General features: G+C 41.5%; 1 protein-coding gene across 1 annotated transcript; it reads left to right on the top strand.

The window, feature by feature from the left end:
* The first annotated feature begins 5,269 nt into the window (after positions 1-5,269).
* cntn1b (contactin 1b) lies at positions 5,270-11,345 on the top strand. The gene is made up of 23 exons (XM_070928896.1): positions 5,270-5,327; positions 5,442-5,477; positions 5,573-5,699; positions 5,788-5,969; positions 6,107-6,202; positions 6,282-6,494; positions 6,677-6,776; positions 6,967-7,151; positions 7,312-7,436; positions 7,552-7,669; positions 7,856-8,006; positions 8,112-8,239; positions 8,320-8,492; positions 8,650-8,773; positions 8,888-9,055; positions 9,201-9,350; positions 9,439-9,509; positions 9,617-9,869; positions 9,999-10,120; positions 10,488-10,677; positions 10,776-10,897; positions 11,022-11,178; positions 11,263-11,345. Exons 1-23 carry the CDS (start codon positions 5,273-5,275, stop codon positions 11,343-11,345), a joined length of 3,129 nt encoding a protein of 1,042 aa, XP_070784997.1. The 5' UTR covers positions 5,270-5,272.
* Positions 11,346-23,607: the final 12,262 nt, after the last annotated feature.

Genomic DNA, 23,607 nt, shown 5'->3' with positions numbered 1-23,607 from the left:
CAACAGGAGAGACCAGACTTTTTTTTTTCCAGAGAGCATTTCCACGTCTTAGTTTATCATAACTTGCATCAAGTTTTTAGGTTGCAATGTGTCAGCTTTCCACGTGTAGATATTTTTGTTGTATTTTGTAAATAATGGCTTGAATTGAGCGTAGTTGTGATGAGGTCAGGGGTGAGAGCTTGACCTCAATCAGCCCTGCTGCATTATGGGTAGGAGGGCAAAATGGCGTTGTGTGAGATGAGACTATTTACAGTTTTCACTCTTTCATTTGCTGTGAAATTTCTTTTATTTCTTTTCTTTTTTGTGGGGAGGGGGGGGGGACTTGTCAGGTGGATTTGCTAGCTCAAATGTTTAGCCTATCAGGTATCAAAGGAGATTATTTAACTTGTGACTGAGCTCTTGTGACACCTGTATTGTTTCTGTCTCCGACAGTTCACGCACCTTTTCTGTATTTTTTATAAACAGGGCACACGCTTAAACGGGATGTACTACTTCAAACACATCCGTGCATCTAGTTTACGACAACATGCAGTGTCTGAACGCAGCACGCTGGAGAAGCGTTGTCCTAAACTAGACATCAGGTGAAACTGACATGTCCTTTTTAAGAGTGTGCTTCTAAAAAAAACAAATGAAACAAAACTGTAATTTGGAGCAAACAGAAGAATGGCCGGCATGGACAGATAAACAGACTGGCACATTGGAGTGTGAATACCCTGGAAACGATGTTCTAGCGACTGGTGAACATACAGTAGGATATACAGTATATGATATGATATAATATGACATTCTGGTTAATGTTGAAGCTACATGAGAAGCATGAAAGGCTGTCAAAATGGTTTACTCTACAATATAATATTGCAAAATATTTTGTATTTTAAATGAAGTTTAAAAAAAATGAAATAAATGTTGGTTTCAGGATTTCAAACCAGTTGTGTTTTTGTTGTGGTCATGAATGCAGTGCAACAAGAAAAAGTGTGTAGCTCCTCCTAGTGTATGAAAATGGGATTGATGTTAGAGTGTTTTTATCTGTAAAATAACCCACAGAGATAAACCTCCAAAAGTTAATCCTTGGAAGATTAACATACGCGCATGCACTGTGCGTCTGTCTTTTATTCTCATCTACTGGTTTTCTATGTGGTTCCTTTCCAAGAGGACAAACAACTGGCACCCAACTGCTGAAATGCAGATTAAAATGGAACACTTCAAGATTCAAAACCCAATGGTTTTATAGTATATATAAAGTATATATATAAGTAATGCTAAAGTGTGTAAGGTGAACTATATATCCTGCAACCATATTTTTCCCCCAGTCACATTGTAAAGGGTCAAATCATATTTCATTCTACTCGTACAACTGTCTGGAATCTCTCATTAATAATAGATTGATCTGAAGGTCATTTGTGATGCACAGCACATGGTGGGGAGTAAGATCTGGACTATAGTCCAGGCACCTTTTCTTTTCTTTTTGTCATAATTTCCTTTTCCCAAACCATTTTAATACACTTCAGTATTCCTGTTAAGACCTATTATTGTGTGTCCGGGTACAGTGACTCGTGATAGGCTAATTGCTTTTCTTGCTGGTGTTTTTTTTATTATCAAATAATAGGTATCAAAGTAATCCCTCCTCGTTTTACTGTGCACAGTTTATTAAAAAACTTCAATGATTTTCCGTGAAGGCTTCACTTCCCTTGTCTGGGATGCGCAGCAGCTTGATGCTCTCATCCCTCCCATCCTCCCTCTCTCGTGGACCAATCGCAGCGGCTTCCTCGCCGCCACCCAGAGGTGTCACTCAGCCGCTTTCCTCCAATAGAAAAGTTCAGCTGAACGGGACGCTCCGGCGGGTGGGCTGTGGGACTCTGCGGTTCGGGTCCAGGTGTACCATGCGGATAGTGTACTGAAATTTCTGCCTCAAAGGTAAGAACGACACCACGTTAACAGAGTGTGTGCATGAACTAACCGGCCCTTCTGTCCGGACTTTTAGTGAGTGTGTTCAGCGCTGTGGTGCTGAAATGGACCGGCTCAGGAGTACCGCAATGCAGAGCTGTGAATTACCGGTGCCGCTCAGTCGTCATTGGGGTGAAGTGATGTAAGGGGCTGCGCAGTTGCTTTTACAGGCCGGTGGTTTTATGAATGACTGCGACAAAGTCAGCACTGTTTGACAACCGAAGGTTTTGGCTTCTCACTGGACACTTTGAGTCATATGAAGCACATGCTGAGATAATAGAAAGTGTGCCTGTGTGGATGCAGGGAGAAGGAGACGCAAGGTGAAAGTGTCTGTATGCGTCAAGGGCGCAGGACGCTGCCGGATGCACCATGGCATCTGTTTGATAAAAGGCAAGAGGGCAACTCCCTTACAGATCAAACACTGTTTAAAGATTGTATTCTGCACTGTGCTGTCACCAAATCTGTAGCTGTTGAGTCTAAATAGTTACATTTATCATTAAGTCTAAAATATCTTTGGTTTGAAGTTGAATATTGCAAATACTGTGATATGCATTTACATATGTTTTCTAAATATCACTTTTCTTTCCCCCCATCCCCTGGACTGTAACAAGAATTCAAAATGTATGACAGTCAAAGAACAATCAATCAACCATCAGATTTTATTTTCCGTCTATTTTTGGCATATCCCAGCTCTTGGGATGCTGAAGAGAAACCCAGAATCAGCACACAAACCAATCAAACAGAGCCCACTTTAATCCATTCACCTCTAACCCAGTCGACTCAAGATTAAAACAGCATTATCCACCCTCTTGGTGAATTCAAACATGACTTTGAATGTGATTTTTCTGGGGGGGGTTTCTACAGCCATAAAACCACAGCAAACGTGGTTATTTCGGCTGTCACGAAGACACTGGGCTTTAAAACATGTGCTGACCTACATTTCGCTGGTCTGTCCAAAGAGGATCTGTGATGAGATTATTGCGAGAGGAGACACATGAAAACACACTCTGATGAATTGATTATAGAATTAGTGGCAGAACAGATTGCTGTGACTATAATCTATAAAGCCAAAGCTATATAAATGTAGTGTCCTGGAAGGTTGTGCGTTAAAAGTTTATTGAGTTTTGAATATATTTGCATCGATAGAGACCCCCATCCATCTTCAGGGTCCTGCAGATGCAGAAGAGGTCCCATGTCTTGCTCCTCTTTATCCACCTCCAAGATAAACACTTTGAAGACATATAGCTGTGCAAATGCAGGATAGATGCAGCTAACCGCTAGTATGCTGTAGTGATGTTAGTGTTGAGTCATCAAGAGTGCACATGAGGAAGCAGTGCTGCAGTCTCTGCATGTGGATGTGCTGCATACTGGGTGTATGCCTCTGCTCTCCCTCGCTCTCTCTATTTCTGAGTGGTTGAGATAAACGTGGCGGCTGGGGCACATGGGAGGTGGCTGTCTGGAAGTTTTTTTCTTCTTCCTGCCTTCCTCTGCCTTTTCTTTCCTTTCATCTTCTCTTGTCCAGAATGACTCGGTACAGGACTGTGAGACTGTCAGGCCGCTAGCTAACTGTAGGACATACAAGCATTTGTTGTCAAACATTTCTGAGCTGTTTTCCTGATTTCCTCTTGATTTGCTGTCCCTGATCACATCCCCTCGGCCTGGGGCATTAGTATTAGAATTATTAGAAGTTTACTATCAGATATAGCCTGAGCTTTAAGCTGACTGTTTAGTTCAAATGAAGAAACATGGAGGCATGTAGAGCTAGTGCACCCTCATCAGAAAACATAAACCCCAAGAAAACTCATATATATATATACTCTAAAGTAAACAACACATATATATATATATATATATATATAATCATTGTTTTCTGCATGTTTTTTGTCAAAATATAGTAGCTTTGATCAGACGGCTCTGTGCAGTTTTATGGATTTTGGATGCATTTTGCCACAACAACACAAGGGGTGGAAGAGATGCGAGAAGTGTGTTGTGTTACCTCATTAGAATGCCCACATCTAAAATGCATTAATCTTCAAACAAACATAAATGGACTTGTTTGTTTCAGAAGTGTAAAATAAACCTAATGATTTGGTTTGTCTTCCCTTGGACTGCTGACATTAGTGCATTTCATATTTTTTACTTCAATTCACACACTTGACCCAGGTTGGCGAAACTACAGCCCACAAACATTCCCCCAGTTAGCTATCCCAAGATAGCCTGCATTTACAACAAATGCCATCTGAAAGGATATGATTTACATTAGAGGTGCACTGATAGAACTCTTTCTGTCCCAACACATGTTCTGCTCCACGGTGTGCAGATAGAGAGTATCAGACACCAGTACCATCTTTTTCCTAAATTTAATATCTGTACACCTGACTGTGTGGAGCTCATTGGAATCATTTTAATGTAAGGTGACATGAGGGCAGGGATTGCTGTGGTGTTGAAAGTTATTATTGGAACCATTATTATTATTATTATTATTATTATGATACTATTGTTATTTGATGGAACCAAACCCTCTTTTTCCTAGATTCCTATTCTACGTTCACCTCGTGCTGCAGTGTATTCTGCACTGTAACGCTGCTCACAAAGTTAAGTTCTCCACTGGGATCTTTGTGAGTGTACACAAAAGATCAACCCTCCCCCACTTCATCCCATCCTGCTCATCTTTATCAATCCTGGGTTCATCCTGCTTTACATCTCCACGTTCCTCCCCAACCTCTCTCTCTCTCTTAATATCTCTGTCTCCCCCTATTTGTCCTGTTTGACAGTGAGAGTTGAAACACTGCACTTGCTCACAGCAGTGCTGCTACTTCCTCCTGCAGAAGTGATGTGTAAGCATGTGTGACGGTGCAGCAGGAGCTGTCTAGGTGTTGTGGGGCTACCTTGTGTTTTGATTTCAGACAGCCCCAGTGTTTCAGCACAGACCTGTGTGTCTCTGCAAGGTGCAAGTCCTTGTGGATGTGCACGCTCTTTGCATGACTATTTGCAGCGTTCTGCTGAGTCACTCACATCCTGAATAATTTATAAGCAGAGGGAGGATTCCAGCTAGTTCTGCACTCACTGTGTTGCTGCTGTGGAGAGTCATGCACAGTCATCAGCCTGGTATTCTATCTCAAGGGTCAAGTGTTTTAATAACAAACTGTTGCCACAATGAGGGAAGATCATGTTAAACAAAACAATAGCTTAAACAGCCTCATATCTTTTCTTTGTGTCTCTTCCTCAGCCCTCTCCAGTTCATGTCCTGTCTATCGACTTCTTGTTTGTGTCCCTCTGCCCATCCGCCTAACTTACGTGGCTGCAGTAAGTCGGTTTGTTGACTGTCATGGCCTCCGCTGCTTTTCTGCTCCTGGCCCTCTCCTCCTCCGTCTCCCTCACAGGTAAGAGGCGCAGTGATGCCTTAAAATATACCATTTACCCCCTTTGAAAGAATGTCAATACTACCTGCACACCATTAGCTGACATGGCATAGCTGACATGTGTTTGCTTTGCAGTGGCAGTCCTGTTTGGTGAGCCTAGAATTTTTGGAGGTGAGTTCAGTTTTGGAAGACGGGACAAAAAATGGGGCATTTCAGGGTGGTTTTTAAATGCTTACGTCCGCTAATTGGTATGTAAAATTTGTCAGAGGTTGCTACTGGATATGGCCCCATCTTTGAGGAGGAGCCCGTGGATGTGGTCTACACTGAGGACTCACCCGATGGGAGAATCTCTATGAACTGCAGGGCACGAGCGAACCCACCAGCTACATACAGGTTACGCACACTAAAGATTGTCCTTCAAAGCAATAATATACTGCATGTATCTATCTTATGTAGACTAGTTGTGTTGTATCACTGCCAGGTGGCGCCGTGACAACTGGGAAATCAAGTTGATGGAGCAGCCGGACGAGTACTACAGCCTCGTGGGGGGGAACCTGGTTATCACCAACCCCAAACAGAAGAAGCATGCCGGGACGTATGTGTGCGTGGCCAGGAACGTCTATGGCACCGTCATCAGCAAGGAGGCCAGGGTCAAGTTTGGATGTGAGCATCTGAAGGGTTCACGTGCAGCTCGTACTAGCTAGTACTCATGTCTGATGCTGTTCTCCAGCCTGGTCCTACTATTTATAATTCCGTTCCGTTTTCCTTCTTTATTTTCTCCCCACCTGCGAATCATATAGTTGTAGAGGAGTTTCCCCAAGAGGAGAGAGACCCAGTGTATATCAAAGAGGGACAGGGGGCTGTTCTGCTGTGTGCCCCTCCAAAAGCCTGGCCACGTATGTACAGGTGTTCATGTCTCCATTAGAAAAGTCAGTCTCGTGAAGATAACAACAACGTCTGTCTTTTCCTTTTCAGAGGAGGTGACCTATCGGTGGATCTACAATGAGTTCCCAGTTTTCCTGTACACAGACCACCGTCGGTTTGTCTCCCAGAAGACGGGGAACCTGTACATCTCCAAAGTGGAAGCTCAGGATGCAGGAAACTACTCCTGCTTCGTATCCAGCCCTATCACTGGGAAGAGTGTCTTCTCCAAGTTCATCCCCCTCATCCCCTTACCCCCTGATGACGGTTAGTATGGGATAGCTGTGCTGCAGCTTAACAAGAAAAACAGATAAACGTTTTCTTTGACATGTGTTACAGAACAGAATTTTGAAAGAAAACTATTACAGAAAATGACACGCACATTATCTCCATGTTTCTACTTTGCAACATTGAAAGTTTTGAATATCTTTTTTTTTTTTTTTCCTCAGGCGAGGAGAGAAAGTACCCAGCAGACATCAGGGTGATGTTCCCGGACACTACTGCCATGCTGGCCTCTAATATTACATTGGAGTGCTTTGCTCTGGGAAAGTATGTTTTCATTTTTGTCGATGTTTGCTCAATGTACTGAATTAATGACGTACAAGGGCTCATGAGACACATGCTTTCATATAGACACTGCTTTATGTGAACATAATTGCTGATATGCGCATTTGTTACCTTTTTAATGTAAGTTTGAGTTTAAATTCAAGTCTGAATTTGATCTTTTTTGTGTGTTCAGCCCCGTCCCTCATATCGTTTGGAGGAAGGTGGACTCCACAGACCTCCCACCAAATCACGAGATCAGCGAATCAGGAGCTGTGCTGCATCTGTACAATGTACAGTATGAAGATGTGGGCGGATACGAGTGTGAAGCCATCAACACTAAAGGAAAGGACTGGCACAAGGCCTGGCTGTATGTGGAGTGTAAGTGAATTCATTCAATACCAACATTACATTGTAGAGTTTACTCTACAGTGTACACTTAGTGTAAAGATTATTTCTTACAATTGAATCTGCCAGTGGTGGTGTTTTGTGAGATTGTGTTGAATATAATCATATTCATCTCAACATATTGTTTTTACAGCTGCTCCAGAGTGGGCGGAAACCATCAACAACACTCAGATCGACATCGGCTCAGAGCACACCATGCGCTGTGTGGCGTCAGGGAAGCCCTTCCCTTTCATCCGCTGGTACAAAGATGGATACATGGTAAAAAGTTGTACATTTCGTCGCCTATTATTAAAGAAATTGGGTTGTACACGGTATCAACTTAACTTTTGCCGTTGCCTTCGTTGGGTTGTGTGTGTGTGTGTGTGTTTTCCAGTATGGGAAGGGGGAGTTGAAGTTTTCCAGCCTCACTTTTGATGACTCAGGAATGTACCAGTGTATTGCTGAGAACTACTGGGGCATCAAATATGCCAACGCTGAGCTGCGAGTCATTGGTGAGTCCCTTCAGGAAGCTGTACTCTCATTGACTTATTGAATATTAGGAATTAAACCGTTTCAAAGACTGAAAAGTGACCAAACACCAAACACACATTTGGTGTACAATGATATAAATTTCTTCTTGCTAGAAGATATCATGAACGTGGCTAAACATGAATTCACACTTTATAATCTCTCTTCAGCATGTGCTCCTACGTTTGAGTTTAACCCTGTGAAGAAGCAGCTTCTTGGGGCTAAAGATGGCCGTGTGGTGATCGAGTGTAAACCCCGAGCTGCTCCTCGACCACGGTACACCTGGACAAAGGGCAAAGAGCTCCTCTTCAACAATTCACGGTCAGTCCAACTTATAACACACTCAACAATAAGGCCCTCCCATACAGTATGCATTACCCATCCACTGTCAAGCAGCTTAGCTTAATTAATTGTGCTCATTTTTAGCATTTCCATCCTGTTCGATGGGAGTCTGGAGATCCTCAATGCCACCAAAAATGATGAGGGCATGTACAACTGCTTTGCTGAGAATGACAGAGGAAAGGCCAACAGCTCTGGCTATCTCACCATCACAGGTCAGTGAATATGTGCAGTAAACATTTACAGTGACATATTCTAGTATAATGATTTTATTTGCGATGTTTCTTGACCCCAGAGGCTACCAGCATCACAGAAGCGCCTGAAGACACTGAGGTAAAGGTTGGTGATGAGGTGATTCTGAGGTGCGCCGCTTCATACGACCCCATGCTGGACATCGCATTCATCTGGGCCATAGACTTCAGGGTCATCGACTTTGACTCGGAGTGGCAACACTACGAACGCGTTATGGTAGGGTGATGGTTCATCCTAGCCATTTAATATTTTACAGGTGTCTCATAATTAGCCACTCGACACCGTACTGTTATTGTCAGCTAATGACAAATATACAGATCTGTACACCTTCTTCCTTTTTTTTCCTCTTCTCGTTTTGCTTCCTGTTGTTCAGAGTGAAGATGGCAGTGGTGACCTGAGAATAAAGAATGTCCAGATTTGGCACGAAGGTCGCTACACCTGCACGACTCAGACGGTGGTGGACAGCGACTCAGCATACGCTGATCTCAAGGTTGTAGGTCAGTCCCAGCTTGCTTTGCCTCAAATGATCACAGATACCAAGATTATTTTTGATTTTTGTACAACAGAGTATATGTACCTCCTTTTCCATGCGCCTTTCCTGCCTGATCCAGGTGTTCCCGGGCCTCCTGGTGTGATCCGGGTGGAAGAGATTGGGGACACGTGGGTGAAGCTGGTGTGGACTAAAGGAGCGGATCATAACAGCCCCATTCTCTACTATACCATTCAAACCAGACACTACTGGGCTCTGAACGAAGATGACTGGAGGAACGCCAGCACCTGTGAGTACTGCTCACTGCCAGTAGGGGGCCAACTCGCTCTACTTGCACGTTGTTGATAGGTTGCTTAATCACAAGAGACAGCAAATATAACACAATTATTAGCACAATACAGTTTGACTTGACATGACATTTCTGTCTCCATCAGCTCCAGCCTTTCTTGATGGCAGTGTGGAGAAGGCAGATGTGACAGACCTGTACCCCTGGTTGGAGTATCAGTTCAGGATAATTGCCACCAACGAGCATGGCTCTGGAGAGGCTAGCATCCCCTCCCTCAAGATCAAAACCTGGGATTCTTGTAAGGAGAGAATACTGATATTTGATATATCTTTTAGTCAGGACAGGTGTGGGGTAAATAAAACTCTAAAGACCTTTTTTCTTCTCAGCTCCGGTGATTGCTCCCACTGATGTGGCAGGTTATGGAGGTAGAAATGGTGAGATCGTCATCACATGGACAGTAAGTGAGCCCTCAGTTCATGGGACATCAAAAATACTTGCACACACCGCTTGCGTTAACAAAATCTAAGATATCTTCTTTTTCTCTTCTCCACTCCTGACCATTAGCCTGTGGAGCCATGGTATTTCTATGGCAAAAAGTTTGGCTACATTGTGGCTTTCAAGCCTCATGATGCTTACGACTGGTGGTACGAGACCATTTCAGACCCAGAGACAAGGCGTTATGTTCACAGGGACTCTTACTTCATTCCCACTGAGGAAGACTTTCAGGTCAGAGAGTTTCAGGTGAAGATCAAGTCGTTTAATATTAAAGGAGACGGACCATACAGCCTCACCCAGGTCATCTACTACCCAAGAGATGGTGAGGATTTTGTTTTTTTTTAGTTTGGTTTCAGTGAAATTCCCTTGGGAGAAAAAGGGTGTGACACTAAACTTAGAGCAGTTGACCAATTTTTTTTTCTTTTCTCATCCATTTGTCTGACTTCTACAGTACCTACAGAGTCTCCGACAGACGTTTATGCCAGGCCGGTGTCCTCCACCGAAGCTCTGGTCTGGTGGTTGCCAGTGGTCGACACTGGTACAGGTCTGCAGCAGTACATTGAGGGATACCAGGTACAGAGCTTTAACTGTACAAGTTCCATACGCTAATATCACCAGTGAAAGACCAATTTTAGATATTTTAGCAACACATTACCCTCAAACAACTGGTATGGCTTCCTTGGTTCAAAGTCAACTGATTGCCACCAGCAACAGTGTTCGTCTAAAACCAACTGCTGGTCATTACAGTTTTCAATTTTAAATATTCTTGTATGTTATCTCGAAATTATTCTTGCTATCACATTCTCAATGCATTTTGGCCTTGGTGTCAGAGTTAATTGGCTAGCAGTGAAAACACTATAGCTTTGAAATGTCTCTCTTTATCCAGTAATGACTATATAATCAACAAACTAACTGACAAACCCCCTCTCTTGTTAACCAGGTCAAATATTGGAGAAAGTACGATGATCCGGAGCCGGGAGCAAATCGTATATTTGTTTCAGCCTCAGTCAATCAGACCAGGTTGGAGAACATGCTGCCAGACGCTCACTACCTTATTGAGGTCCGTGCCTTCAATGGAGCCGGCCTGGGACCCCCTGGTGAACACTGTGAGATGTTCACAAAGAGACCACGTAAGGCCAATTACTCACAGTCTTACTGCACAGGAAGCACCTACAATGATATACAGATATAGATGTGGTTTTAATAAATCATTTTGTTTCGCTTACAGCACCACCAGACCCTCCCAGGATGTGGCGCTATATTACCTGGACAGGACAGTGGTTGTATGTTTGGTGGGATCATATCCAGTATGACTGGTTTGGCAATATTTCCTTCCCACTGTACTACAAGGTGGGTGTGGAAAGCTTTGCTACAATCTATTTAGCCTAATAATACATTACATCTGAGAATAATTCCCAGGACTACATGGAAATAACAGAAGTGTTGAAAATCTCCCATGCTTGTTGTTTTCCAGGTCATGTTCAGAAAGACAGGCTACATCTACGGGAAAGTCTACATCACTGGCTGGCACTTCATGGACTTCCCCATGCCTCAGGTTGGAGACTATGAGCTGATGGTTCGCGGCCGTTATGAAGGAGGAGATGGCCCTGTCAGGAAGATTAGGATTCAGGGTAAGACTGAAATAATTTAATGATTGATTAAAGAATTTTTTGTTCTCTTGGTCTGTTTGTCTCATGTTGTTTCTGCTTCTTCAGGTAAAGCATCTATGATCACGCCCACTCTACGTCTGGTGTCGTTGGTGGTGCTGGCGCTGTGCATTGTGGGATTGGAAATTTAAGCCTGCCACAAGTCACATGTATATAATAGACTCTGGGAAGTAAATATGTGGACCTAATAAGAGATCCAGTCTTCTCCTCCAAACACATCCTCACACTGATAGTCATTGGTTAGCATCTGTTCTGTTGTAACACCACACAGGAAGTCGTTTTTCACAACAAAAGAATTGGGTGATGGCCCCGCCACTTTTTATAGACTTCATCTTTTAAATGAACAATGCAGCAGAACTGCAGGATACATTCAAATTTTATCAGTTGAAGAGATCCAAAATGTGTCTATCTAGATGTTTTGTTCAAGTCACCCCAAAGTCAAAGCCAAAACGACAAATGATAATTGTTGGATGATATAATTAGGCACTTAATTATTTAATGTTCAGATCATCCAGTCAAAAAAAAGAGTCATTTTTAAATTGTTTACTGAATGATAAAACTGTTCTATCACCAGTGCAATATGTCCTATTCATCCTCTATCATTGAACTTTGTTTATGTAATCACTGTTTCCTGTTTGGAGTTGAGCTGGACAAACCCATAGAAAAATAAAAAGAAAATGTCATTTATAACAAGCACTATAAATTTCTCAGATGGTCAAGCAATGAATATTATGTAAAGACCTGTATAATAATCACTGTATTTAGGTTTGAAATGAGGAAAGAAGGACAAGTGACTGGATTTTATGGACATATAATGTCACTTATCCATTTTTCCTCTTGGAACACACACAGAGTATCACATATTTTAAACAGGCGTATTCTTCACAACCATAAGTACACTGCTCTAGATTCTAAAAGGTTTTCTCTTTTTAAAATTGATTTTCTACATTTTCAACGGCGCTGTCTGACAGGTACAAAGGATGCTTGCTTAATTTAAAGTTTCATCCTCACCAGAATGTGCATAGACAGTTTAAGAGTTCTAGCTACGGATGACAACTTCCTTTGAGACCAGTGATGTTTTTTTCAAGCAAAGATGTGATATTTGAATGAACCACGAGGCTGGGGTTGGACAGAAACTACTGTATATCACATATATATGTATACTAATTTACTTTATGTCAGGCTGCAAAACCATTAAACAGAGTACAACAATCTATATTGTCTAATTGGTTGAGTTTTATTCCATTTTTTATTTGTCAATTACATACAGTATGCTCCTTGACTCTTGTTAGTGTTTAATTTTAAATTTGGTGAACAAGGAATTACATTTTTCTATTATTCTCTTTACTTTTTGAGCTCTCAGAGCCTGCAAACTGAAATGTGATGTGTGATTTCAACCAGCAGATGGCAGTATATCCCCGTGCTATTTACCAACGTTTGGAGTAACATTCAGTCCAATCACATACACGACATAGTGTACAGCAGTGTTTTTCATAGCTCATACCCATCTTATCCATATAAAAGTTGGCAGTACTGCAAAAATGTTTTTCTTTTCTGTATGTATGTGTATGTGTGGGTATTCTTCGTTTGCCTTGCACTCTCACAGCAATACTACTCACATTCACCATCAGGCCTCTATAGTATGGATTTCTCTTAAGGTTACTCTGCTATTGCTCATTCCTTGTACAGTGTGACAACATATCCATAATTTTTAGTTTTTTGTCTGTGTGCTTTTGTTTGTGCTTCAAAGCGATCTTGCATACTATACTGTACTCTCTGTGTGGGAGGCTTTTATCTCTCCTATTTCCACCTCCATTACCAGCATTTCTTCCATTTTACCTCCTTCCCTTCAACCAAATTACATGGACACAGAAAATCCCATGTGGCTGAAATCAATGCTGCCATCATTTACAAACAATCACAGCAGAAGCACAAACGTGAGTCCTCTCATGGTAGGGGAGTGACTCTTCCTCCAGAGAGGGATATTGAAGAGCCTGTTGTTGTGATACATGGTTCCTTTTGCTGTTATTTACTTGCTCGGTCCGGCTCCTCTGTGGACAATGAACAACAGCAGCACACTATGTGCCTTTAGTTTGTCTCTGGGGCCAAATCTTTTTTGTATAGCGTGAAATGTTGCTTTCAGAATCCAGTATTTTAAATCTGTGCTGTTAAATCAGACAAGTTTGTGAATGAAAGGGTTTGTTTTTATCACTGTGACTTTGTCAGATTTATGGTGAATGGCAACATCTGTCATGTCGCGTCTCCACAATGTGATAAAAAAGTACCTCCTTTTACAGCAAAGAGTCTGAGCAAAGAGTGGAATGCTGTTCATATGTTACTTTATCACTGTGTGGACTTATTCAAAGTGGGTCTGACTGATATTGTGCTAAGATATGTGCAGGAAGCACAACACTCTCTTGGGCCATTACTGTAAATAAGAAAGGTGATTGGGTCAACTCGCCTGATCAGGGACGGATATGCAAACTAAACTCTGGCATCGGCTGTGCTGTCAAAATAAAATGCATCAGCACAGGGAATGATGACACTGTGCTTTCAGGGAATTCATCTAAGCAACTGATTTCATGAATGTTACTCATGCCATGGTTTAAAGAGCGCTGCATTTTTGGTGGATGGCGTTAACACCCTCAGAGCCAGAACAGGACAGGAGCAGCAAGTGACATCTGCACATACAAAACATGCCATAGGATTTTATCACATATATGTAACCTGTATAGGTAACCTGCTATAGACAATTCGATAGTTTTTCAAGATAGCTTAAGAGGAAATGATAAATGAATGACAAAATGAATGAATCGGTCATAACCAGTGATGGCAAGTAACTAAATACTTTAACTCAAAGTAATGTACTTAATTAAAGTACGTCAAAACTGTCCTTGAGTATTTCCATTTATACTACTTGCTACTTTGCTACTTCTAATCCACTACATTTCAGAGGGAAATATTGTACTTTTTACTACACTACCTTTATTTGACAGCTATAGTTTCTAGTTACTCTACAGATTTTTAAAAACAAAACTCATGACGTGGTTATGAAATAAATATATGTCCAACATGTATGAAGCACTTAAAATAAGATCTACCTCGATGAACTAAATCAATAACAAATATATATAATACTATAACACCCTGACATTGGCCATTCTACACAATAAGTACTAGTTACTTTTTAAACTTCACATTTTGCTGATAATACTTATATACTATTACTGAAGTAACATTTTTAATTCAGCGTTTTACTTGCAATGGAGTAAAGAATCTGAGTACCTCTTCCACTACTGGACATAACACTAACATAACAACCCCTAAATTTGTATTTATTGTTCTTGTCCAATAAACTCACTCTGTTTCTGACATCAGGTATACTAATCCCAGGCGTCAGATACAGTAGATAAACTCAAACGATGCAGTGCAATGCAGCTGATTATTTACGTATTAGATATTCCCTTTGCTGCTTTCCATTTGATCAGAAGACGCTCTCTGGCTGTCAGGTTGGACCTGTGAGGGTGGGAGCACATAAATAGATTTAATAATGGAGCTGGAGCCCTTAGTGGGGTTAGGTTCAGCCTGTGTGATTACCTATCTCTCACATCCACTCATTGCATTTTTTTATCAAATCCTCTCGACCCTTTAGCCCCATTTCCATTCTATGAATTATCCCCATCCTCATCCATATACCAGTAGCTGTGTTTTTTTGCACAACAGCACACTATAAATTTAAATAGAGAACACTTTTTCTATAATTTAGCAGCAGTGTTGCAGCACAAAGGGTAATGTAATGAATACTATAAGCATAAAAAGGTATGGGAAAGCTCAAAACAAAGTCTGTGGAGCAAGCAAAGAGCCAAACCAGGACATATGCAAAGCAGCCTGCATTAGCCTTCGCACTGGCCCATAAATCACATACATTTGGCAGGGCCCTCTGGCTTGCTAGCTAGTTAGCCCAGACTAGTGAAGCCACTCCTGCTGGTTCCACAGAGCTGGGTAGCGTATTGAGCAACATCAGATGGCTCCCGGGGTTCGGAAAGAGCCACACTAAATCTCCCAGACCAATTTGGTGTTGGCAGAGCAGGCCCGTGTTAGCAGCACAGCTAACCTAGTTAGCAGCCTGTAAGACCACGGTTGGAGGCCCCTCCCGCTGTTCGATTGGCTGAAATGGGCTGCAGTGTCAGATCAGGAAGTAATTGCCTCTTCTATGGGTAGTTTATGACCCTGTTTACCCTGTGAAGAATAGCTCCTTCACATATCCCTCTTTCTGGTGGTGGTACTTTGGTTGATGTAGGTGCCCTCTCACTATTAGTGAACAAAAAGAATGTGCACCTTGAGGCTGAAGGAAATCATTTTAGCTGTATTGTGTGGCATTGAGGGGGAATTGATTGCTTACTGTGCATTGTATACTCTCACGGAAAAGGCTTTTCCTGTCCATTGGCTAAATTGGGAAACCTCATTGTGGAAATGTTCCCTGGATACCCAGGGCTCCACACTGCTGTCTAAATTCAGAAATAACAACAGACAGGTTGTGCGATTGTGTGACTTGGTTTTGTGTGTCTCATCAGCCCCCTGCCAGATTTGAGCTCACTCTGCACCAGGACCCCCTAGTCTGCTTTGGCAATCGCACCAAATCCTCTCTGGCTTGTGCTGGCAGACCTGATGCTTGGTATCGCTGATGCCAGAAACAGTTTCCAATCCTCTTTGAGTCCAATTAAAGATTAACAGCAGTACATCCACAGAGCCAGGAACCTTTATTGCTGTAAATACCTTTTTCAGCCTTTGTTTAGGAGATGTTCATTCAGTGCAATTGCTGAAATTGGGAAACGGGCAGTCCATACAAAAAATATCGCTAACAGCTGTCATTGTTTGACATCTGTTGCAGCGCTGGTTCAACTGCTAGTTTAAATTTATTCCAGGATCCGGATCAAATACTTCACTGATGTACAAGGTAAACAAGGACAATGGAATAGAACAGAACATAATTTCTCTCTAAAAGTGAGGAAATTTGTCCACCAATTTGGTCATCCAGACTGAAATATATTTATATATTATACAGACATTCATCATTCCTAGATGATAATATCTCATGGCTTTGGTGATCCTCTGACCTTTCATCTAGCGCCACCAGCAGGTCAAAGTCTTCACTTATCCAGTAAAATATCTCAACAACTACTGAATGGACTGGCACAAGATTTTGTTGAGGCATTCATGGTTCCCAGTCTATGTATCCTAATGACTGACTTTTCATCTAGCGCCACCTTGATGTCAAACACTTAATTTGTCCAATACTGTATATGACAGAATACCTGCAGCTTGTGTTTACGGCTAATTAGCAGATGTTAGCATGTTAACACGCTATATTTAGATGGTGAACATAGTAAACTTTATACTTGCTAAACATCAGCATTGTCATTGTGAGCATGTTGCCATGCTAGCATTAGCATTTAGCTCAAGTACAGTCTCACAGAGCCACTAGCATGGCTGAAGACTTTTAGTCTTGTCAATGTATTATAAAGTTATATGACATATCATCTTTCTTGTATCACTGATCTACTTGAATCCATCCTTAATTATTGAAGAGGATGAAGCAGCACAAGGTTGCCTGTGCCTCTAATTACTGAAAATCAGTCTCCAGTATCAACAGTTATCTAGTCAATCAGGGAGAGAGTCAGGGAGAGCACACTGGTCAAATGATTCATCACTCTTCTTGTATTCACTCTCAGTATAACAGTTTCTTAACAAGTAAAACCATGGTATAACCATGCATTCATGCCATTATTTGCCTTATTTACACCTAATTGAACATTTTATTCCTGGTATGTACGAAAGGGAAGGACTTCATTGGAAGCCCTTCACTTTCAATGCAAAGAGTGCACGTATACAACTATTGAGTTTTTAAATTATATAAACAAGTGAATAATATCTGACAGAAGAGTGAAATGATAAAATCCTTGAAAGGAAGGAAGATTTAATAATTTGGTAGACCTGTGGCCTGGTATAATAATAATGTTTAGATATATTAAATTAAAATATTAAATGGCTCAGATGAATGTATTTTTTGCAAACACTGTTAAATATCTGCTCTGCTCAACATCTGCCCCTGTTTCTGGTGTAGACAGGAGAGAACAGCTTTAGCCATTAGTGTGGTCTCAGCTGTCACACAGGAGGCCTTGCAGTGAAGGATGGATGTCAGCCTTCTGAAAGAGAAATGTGATACCTGTGCTGTCAGGAAGGAAAAGCTGGAGGGATGGAAGCAGGGACAGGCAGGAAACAAGCTGGCAGAAGAGGAAAAAAAGCAGAAGATAGAGAGTGAGAAATGGAGGGAGAGAGGGAAAGAAGATAGACTTTGAAAGACACCACAAAATGATGTGCCATCACTCAGTGCCTGTGAGGCAAAATCACCTCCATCCTTCCTCACACCCTCAGAATAATGGCTGGATTTATCACGCGTTCCCTATTCACAGAGAAGATTTCTCCAACTGGGAGGAGATGACATAAAAGTAGAACTCAAGTTAAAGTTTAGAAACAGCTTTATAGCATGAAAGTAGCGTTATCCAGCTCAAATTCCCCTTGTTATGCTGAAAGACGTCTGTCTGGGAGCCAGGATGGAAAATCAACTTCAAAAGTCTTTTTTGATACTTAAAACATTGTCTGAATCTGAATCTGAAGTGGGAGCAGATGCACTGCAAGATGGGCCCTCTGTGGTGTCTGTCTACAGTATGTATGCATATTTTGTGTATGTTACATTGTCCTTTGTCTCAGTTTTAAAGGCAATTCTGTTGGGGAATTGTTTTGCTACATGAAAATCCTTTTGGCACACAGATCATCTCAGACTGGTGTCAGCAAGGCTAGCAGATTGCATCAGGTGTCACATGTACAAACTGGTTCAGGTTCAGCCACAGAGACAGGCTCTATTGTCAACACAGCAGTTACATAAAGAGTCATTAGTGGTGTTGCATTGTTAAATAAGGTGACAGATCCAGTCTGTTGTGTCTCCTTGTGCTACACACATCTGTACACAGCAGACATTGTCCATCTTAACAAGAAATGTTATCCTCTGTCAGTCATAAAATTTTATTTCCACAGAAAAAAACAACACAGCTGTAAATATGTCATCCCCTGTAAATGATGACTTCCCTGTGCGGGCCAAATAGTAACAAACATGTCACATTGTAAGCTTTAACAATGCCTTCCCGTATTTGTCTGAGTATGTGACACTGATGGCAAACGGTTGTAATGTCCTGCTAAGGCTGATAAATATAATGTGCAAGTACATGGTGTTATTCTGAAAAAAAATCAACAAATACAGTATGGTAATGCACTCATTAGGCCAAGCGGTGTACCAAGTGGGATCAGAGATGTGTGTGATGGATACACAAACGGATAAATGGGCTATTTATCCCCCAGTTTCAACACATATTACATTTAAATTGACATACTTTATTTCCTATGGAAACTAGACGTTAGGAGACTCACATGAGACAGGTTAAAAAAAGACTAATCTACAGCCTGTGAAGCTGCACTCAGGAGCTAAATGCTAACATCATCATGCTAACATGCTCATAATGATGATGCTAACTAGCACTAAACACACAAGGTACAGCTGAGGCTGATAGGAATGTCATATTTTTTCCAGGTATTTGGGCATAAAATAAAGTAGTGGACATATTAAAATTACATTATACATTATATCCAAAGACTGTGAGGTATTCCCTGTGACTTCTAAATTGGCTTTGACATTACAATCAGCTAAGTGTCTCTTTAAGTTACCGTAGTTCACACTCCGACATCCACACATCCACACAAAACCTCAATGAAACATTTTTGCAGTAGTTACCCCCCCCCCCCCAACACACACACACACACACACACACACACACAGGTAAAAACAATAGGGGAAAGTGCTGTAAAGAGTTAATGTGTTATCACCTGAATTGAGACGGATGCATTTTTAATGACCAGTCCTTGCTCAAAGCAAGAGAGGCATCAAATTATGCAAAGTAAGTGAAAAATCCTAATGGATATTGCTCTAGGTCGCAGCTGAAAGACCAACTTTGCAGTTTTTTAATGTCCTTTCCCCTTGGTGAAATCTTTTAACCTGCATTTGCTTAATTCCTGAAAAGCTGAAAAGGTTCAACTGCAATTTAGAGGACGCTGGTGTAGTTTAGCATGACACCCAAATATGTAAACTTCAGAAATATGACATTTTCATTATCTAATTCTTCCAAACTATCTGTTTGGTAAGCATGCTGCTTGTTCTTTACATAAAATCATTTTGTAAATACCGACTGTTCGTGGCTTGACGATCCATAATGATATTCACGATCACCGAACAAAACATCTGTTTCCCTCCACAGTTCAGCAGTGTTTATCTCTAAGCTTCAGCTCTGACTGCACTCCTGAGGTGGCATTTTAACTCTGTTCACACCTGGAAAGATTCAAGGCAGATATCAAAGCAGAGACATTTCAGTGTTGCAGGGACCTCTTGTCAGAGACACACACAAATGCACAAAACATATAGACATATATAGTATATAAATTTGTTTGCACATATGCAGATGCAGAAAAATGTGCATGCACACATACAGACACAGACGGGCACATGAATTAATGCACACGCACAAATAGACTGATTTCCTTTGCTGCCATCTGTCAGCTGTAGCAGCCTCAGGGGAGTTACAGTAGGCCGCAGACTGCGCCACAGTTGGGTGCTAAAATGAACAGCATAGCAGATGTTTGCTTTGCTTTTTAGTAAGTCCCTATACTAACCTCCAGGAGAAGACTGCCGTTTCACTCCTGTCATGTAGTAATGTCACTTATTTTATGATGCCCCCACAAAATGGTCGGAGAAACATCTGTGTTCTGTTTATGCTCGTCTTTGTGAGGGATGGGCTGCATAAGCTGAAGAAAGTCATGTCAAGACACACAGAAGATAAACCAGCAGGGGTGCAATGAAATTTTTTTATTTCTACACTCACAAACACTATCATTACTATCAATATTTGTCATCGCATACACATCTGGAGCAAGCCCTCTGATTACACTTTGGTTGTTCAACAAAGCCATTCTGAGTTATTTCTATCACATTAATTAAAAAACACAACATAAATGCAAAGTTTAATTTCCCAAAAATAAAAATGTGACGGCCACTTTTAGCATTAGCATTGATTTGGAGTTGTGTTTCTGGTCACCCAACAAATGAAAGTCCAACATTACAGTAACTCTCCTTTTAGCTCGGGTTTGGTCTCCAATAAATATCTGCTAAATGTTTCACAGTTCACATGTTCATGTGGGTTTGTCACTGCAAGCAATCCCTTACACATTACACATAGTCATTACATCCACTGTTGACATTTAAATATGAACTAGAGCAGCTTTCACATTTCTAAACTAAAACATGTTATGATTCTCCCCAAAGGTGAGCTGCTCAAATGTTGCCAAGAGTTCAAAAAGACCTGCAACTTTGCCAGCGCTCCGTTACTATAGGGGAGGATAGAGAAGAAGGATGCTGGGAGGAAAAGGTTTGACAGGTTTGATGTGCATGCACCCAGTATGACATCACCACCACATTGTAAAGAACACCTCTCAGACAATAGGACCATGTCCTATCAACTCCCAGTAGAAATGACTCCACAGCCTTGCATTAGTCATTGACGGATGACACAGTGAAGTCCCTCTTTCCATTGTTCCTGAACATTACCCAAATCAGCTGAGTCTCTAAACTCACTCCCTGCTGATGTCACCAGAGCTCCACCGTGAGAGCAGATTAGTTGTTAATATCATCTGTTTGAAGGAGTTAAGCCTTTAAATAAGCCTTTTCTTTGAGGGGTGATATACAGTTCTACTTTTGGATCACTCTGTTTGGATAAAAGATTGTATGAAGCCTGAAGTCATCAAAGAGAGGGGTTTCTTTACTTTTCAGATCTGGCATTTAGCTGTCACCCTGATCCAGACCGAAGAAGAGCGTGAGCAAGTAGGGATTTAATGTCTCATTCAAGGACACTTCACAAGGACACATTGTTTTTTGGCATTATTTCCCATGTACCCTGGGAAAAAAAAAGAGAAATTAAGAGCTTGAATCCTGCAACATCTTGGACAAAAAAATATTCTTTAAAGCTGCTGTAATTAATATTTTTATACACACACCTGCTTCAGATCATCCAATCAAGCCATCTGCACCACTCCAGTATAAAAGACCGACTCAGCTCTCCACTCGTCGCCGGATTGTCCGTTACCTTACCGTGGTAATTTGTGTGGCTCCTTGTGCTTAAGTTAACCTGCTCGTACTTGGTGATTTATGCCTGTTCTCTCTTTGTCTCCCAGACTCTGGTTCACCTGCACCTGCCTGCCTGCTCCTCCTTGTCTCCGCTCCGTTCCTGTGGATCTCCGGTCCTGTCCGCTCTCTCCCCGGTCCTCGCCAGCTCCAACCACCACGGCATCCAGCCTCCTCCACGACCCCCCCCCCCCCCAAGAACCCTCTCTCTTCCCCATTTAACAATAAATCATTGTTTCAGAACTCTGAACCTGCTCCGCCTGTATTCTTGTGTCTGCATTTTGGGGTCCAGCCAGTTAGCTTTCTTTTATGGATTTTAAGAGACAGTAGCTCTAAGGTATTTGTCTTTTGGAACAAATCTCTTCAAATACACCAGGCCACTCATGGGTGTCCTCACAAAGGTACATGCTCTATGGTGTGCTTCAAACTTCTGAGTTTGGTCCATGATTGGGTTCACATGACACCATGTTTTTGTCTCACCTCTCCTGCCACTCTCTCCTGTGCGCTGCCCAACACGAGCAAAGGAAATCCTAAAAAGCAGAAATGTACAATCCCTGTCTCGGCAAACCATTAACCCCTTGCACAGTGAGGCCTGGCCCATTGATTCCAGACTACCTTTTGTCAGGTTTGATTTCAGAACCCATTTGTCACATTCCTTAAAATGTACAGGGTGCGCTCTGTGGATCAGCACACCAGGGCGCCACATAGTGTGCTTGAAGTTGATGATGACTAAAAGATCGTTCACAGTCACTTTTCACCATAACAAGACAAGCTAAACAAATGAAGGTTAACAAGTGGGGCTTGTCAACCTCCTGCGACCAGTACATGGTTTCCTTTCCATGCGAAGGTTAGAGGAGTGACAGTCGTGGACAGAGGGCGTGACCCCTGTGTGTGCGGGAACGTTAGGATGAGGTTAAAGGTCAGAGGGCAGGGGCTTTGGGGTAATAAGGTCAGACAGTGATACATTACTGTAGCCTTAATGCAAACAACTCTTCAAGAACTGAAAAAAGAGCAGAGGGCACACTTATGGTAAGAGATACAGGTCAGTGTGTCATCAAAACATCTTCTAGGTTTTTCTTTCTGACCTAAGATGTGTTTATCATTCACTTGATAAACTGTACATACTGTGTTTATCTATCTATTTACTTTTTGGTATCAATTTTGAGGAAAAGAAGGTTTTAAAATGTATTTATGCTTCACATTAGCCTCCATAAGGTGGTCGCTAGTCTTTGTGGGGTGTTGAGTTTTTATTATCTAAAATATTATCATTCATCTGAACAGAATCTAGCACTGTTGAACGCTTTCAATCTGTTAAACCCCTATTTGTATATTTTTTGAAATACATGGAAGATGAAACATGAAAATAAGCTTTTGACAGATGTTTGGTTTGGCATGCAATCACATGTTTCAAATTATATGCGATTCAGTCAAAGATACCCTTGTGATGAGAAAAGGATGCAGAAATACCAGCAGAGCATGAAGATTATTTAGTGACCTTTCACCTCTACAATGACCCCAATCATATCTGAGTCTGAGGTATAACTGATAATAATGAGTAATTATGTTTATTAGCAGTTGTTAGAGAGGAGAGAGATCCACATTTCATGAATAGATTTGAAAGGTTAAAAGCTTTAGAGAAAGCATGGTAGAATACAAAAAGTCATTATTTATCCCCAAATTTCCACACAACAAACACGATCTGACACACTTCACTGACTTCTTTATCTTGCTGCTTACGCCCAACACATTGTCACACATAATTTGGAGATTTTTGTTTGCAGATAATGGAGTAATCTGCCAATTCTGCGTGCAGAGCTCATCACTGAAAATCTGACATGGCACATCGCTGATGGATCACAGTTGGCTGCTGATAGGTACAAAGCTGTTGTGGTGCGTCTGGAGCTTTTTTGACACAGTTCTTAATTAGTGGTAGCATCTGGACTAACTAGCCTGGAAAAAACTAAACGTCAGGAAGATATGACATTTTGTAAAAAGCAGACAGACTTTAGATGGATTCGTGTTTTGGGTGTCAAAATGTGCACTGATGTTGAACTTCAAATCAATTTTATTTATATAGCCCAATATCACAATTTTGCCTAAAGGGGCATTAC

This window comes from Enoplosus armatus, chromosome 22, assembly GCF_043641665.1.
Source record: "Enoplosus armatus isolate fEnoArm2 chromosome 22, fEnoArm2.hap1, whole genome shotgun sequence".
Classification (NCBI taxonomy): Eukaryota; Metazoa; Chordata; class Actinopteri; order Centrarchiformes; family Enoplosidae; genus Enoplosus; species Enoplosus armatus.
Note: the sequence above shows the minus strand (reverse complement) of the source record. Positions and strands in the feature narration are given on the sequence as shown.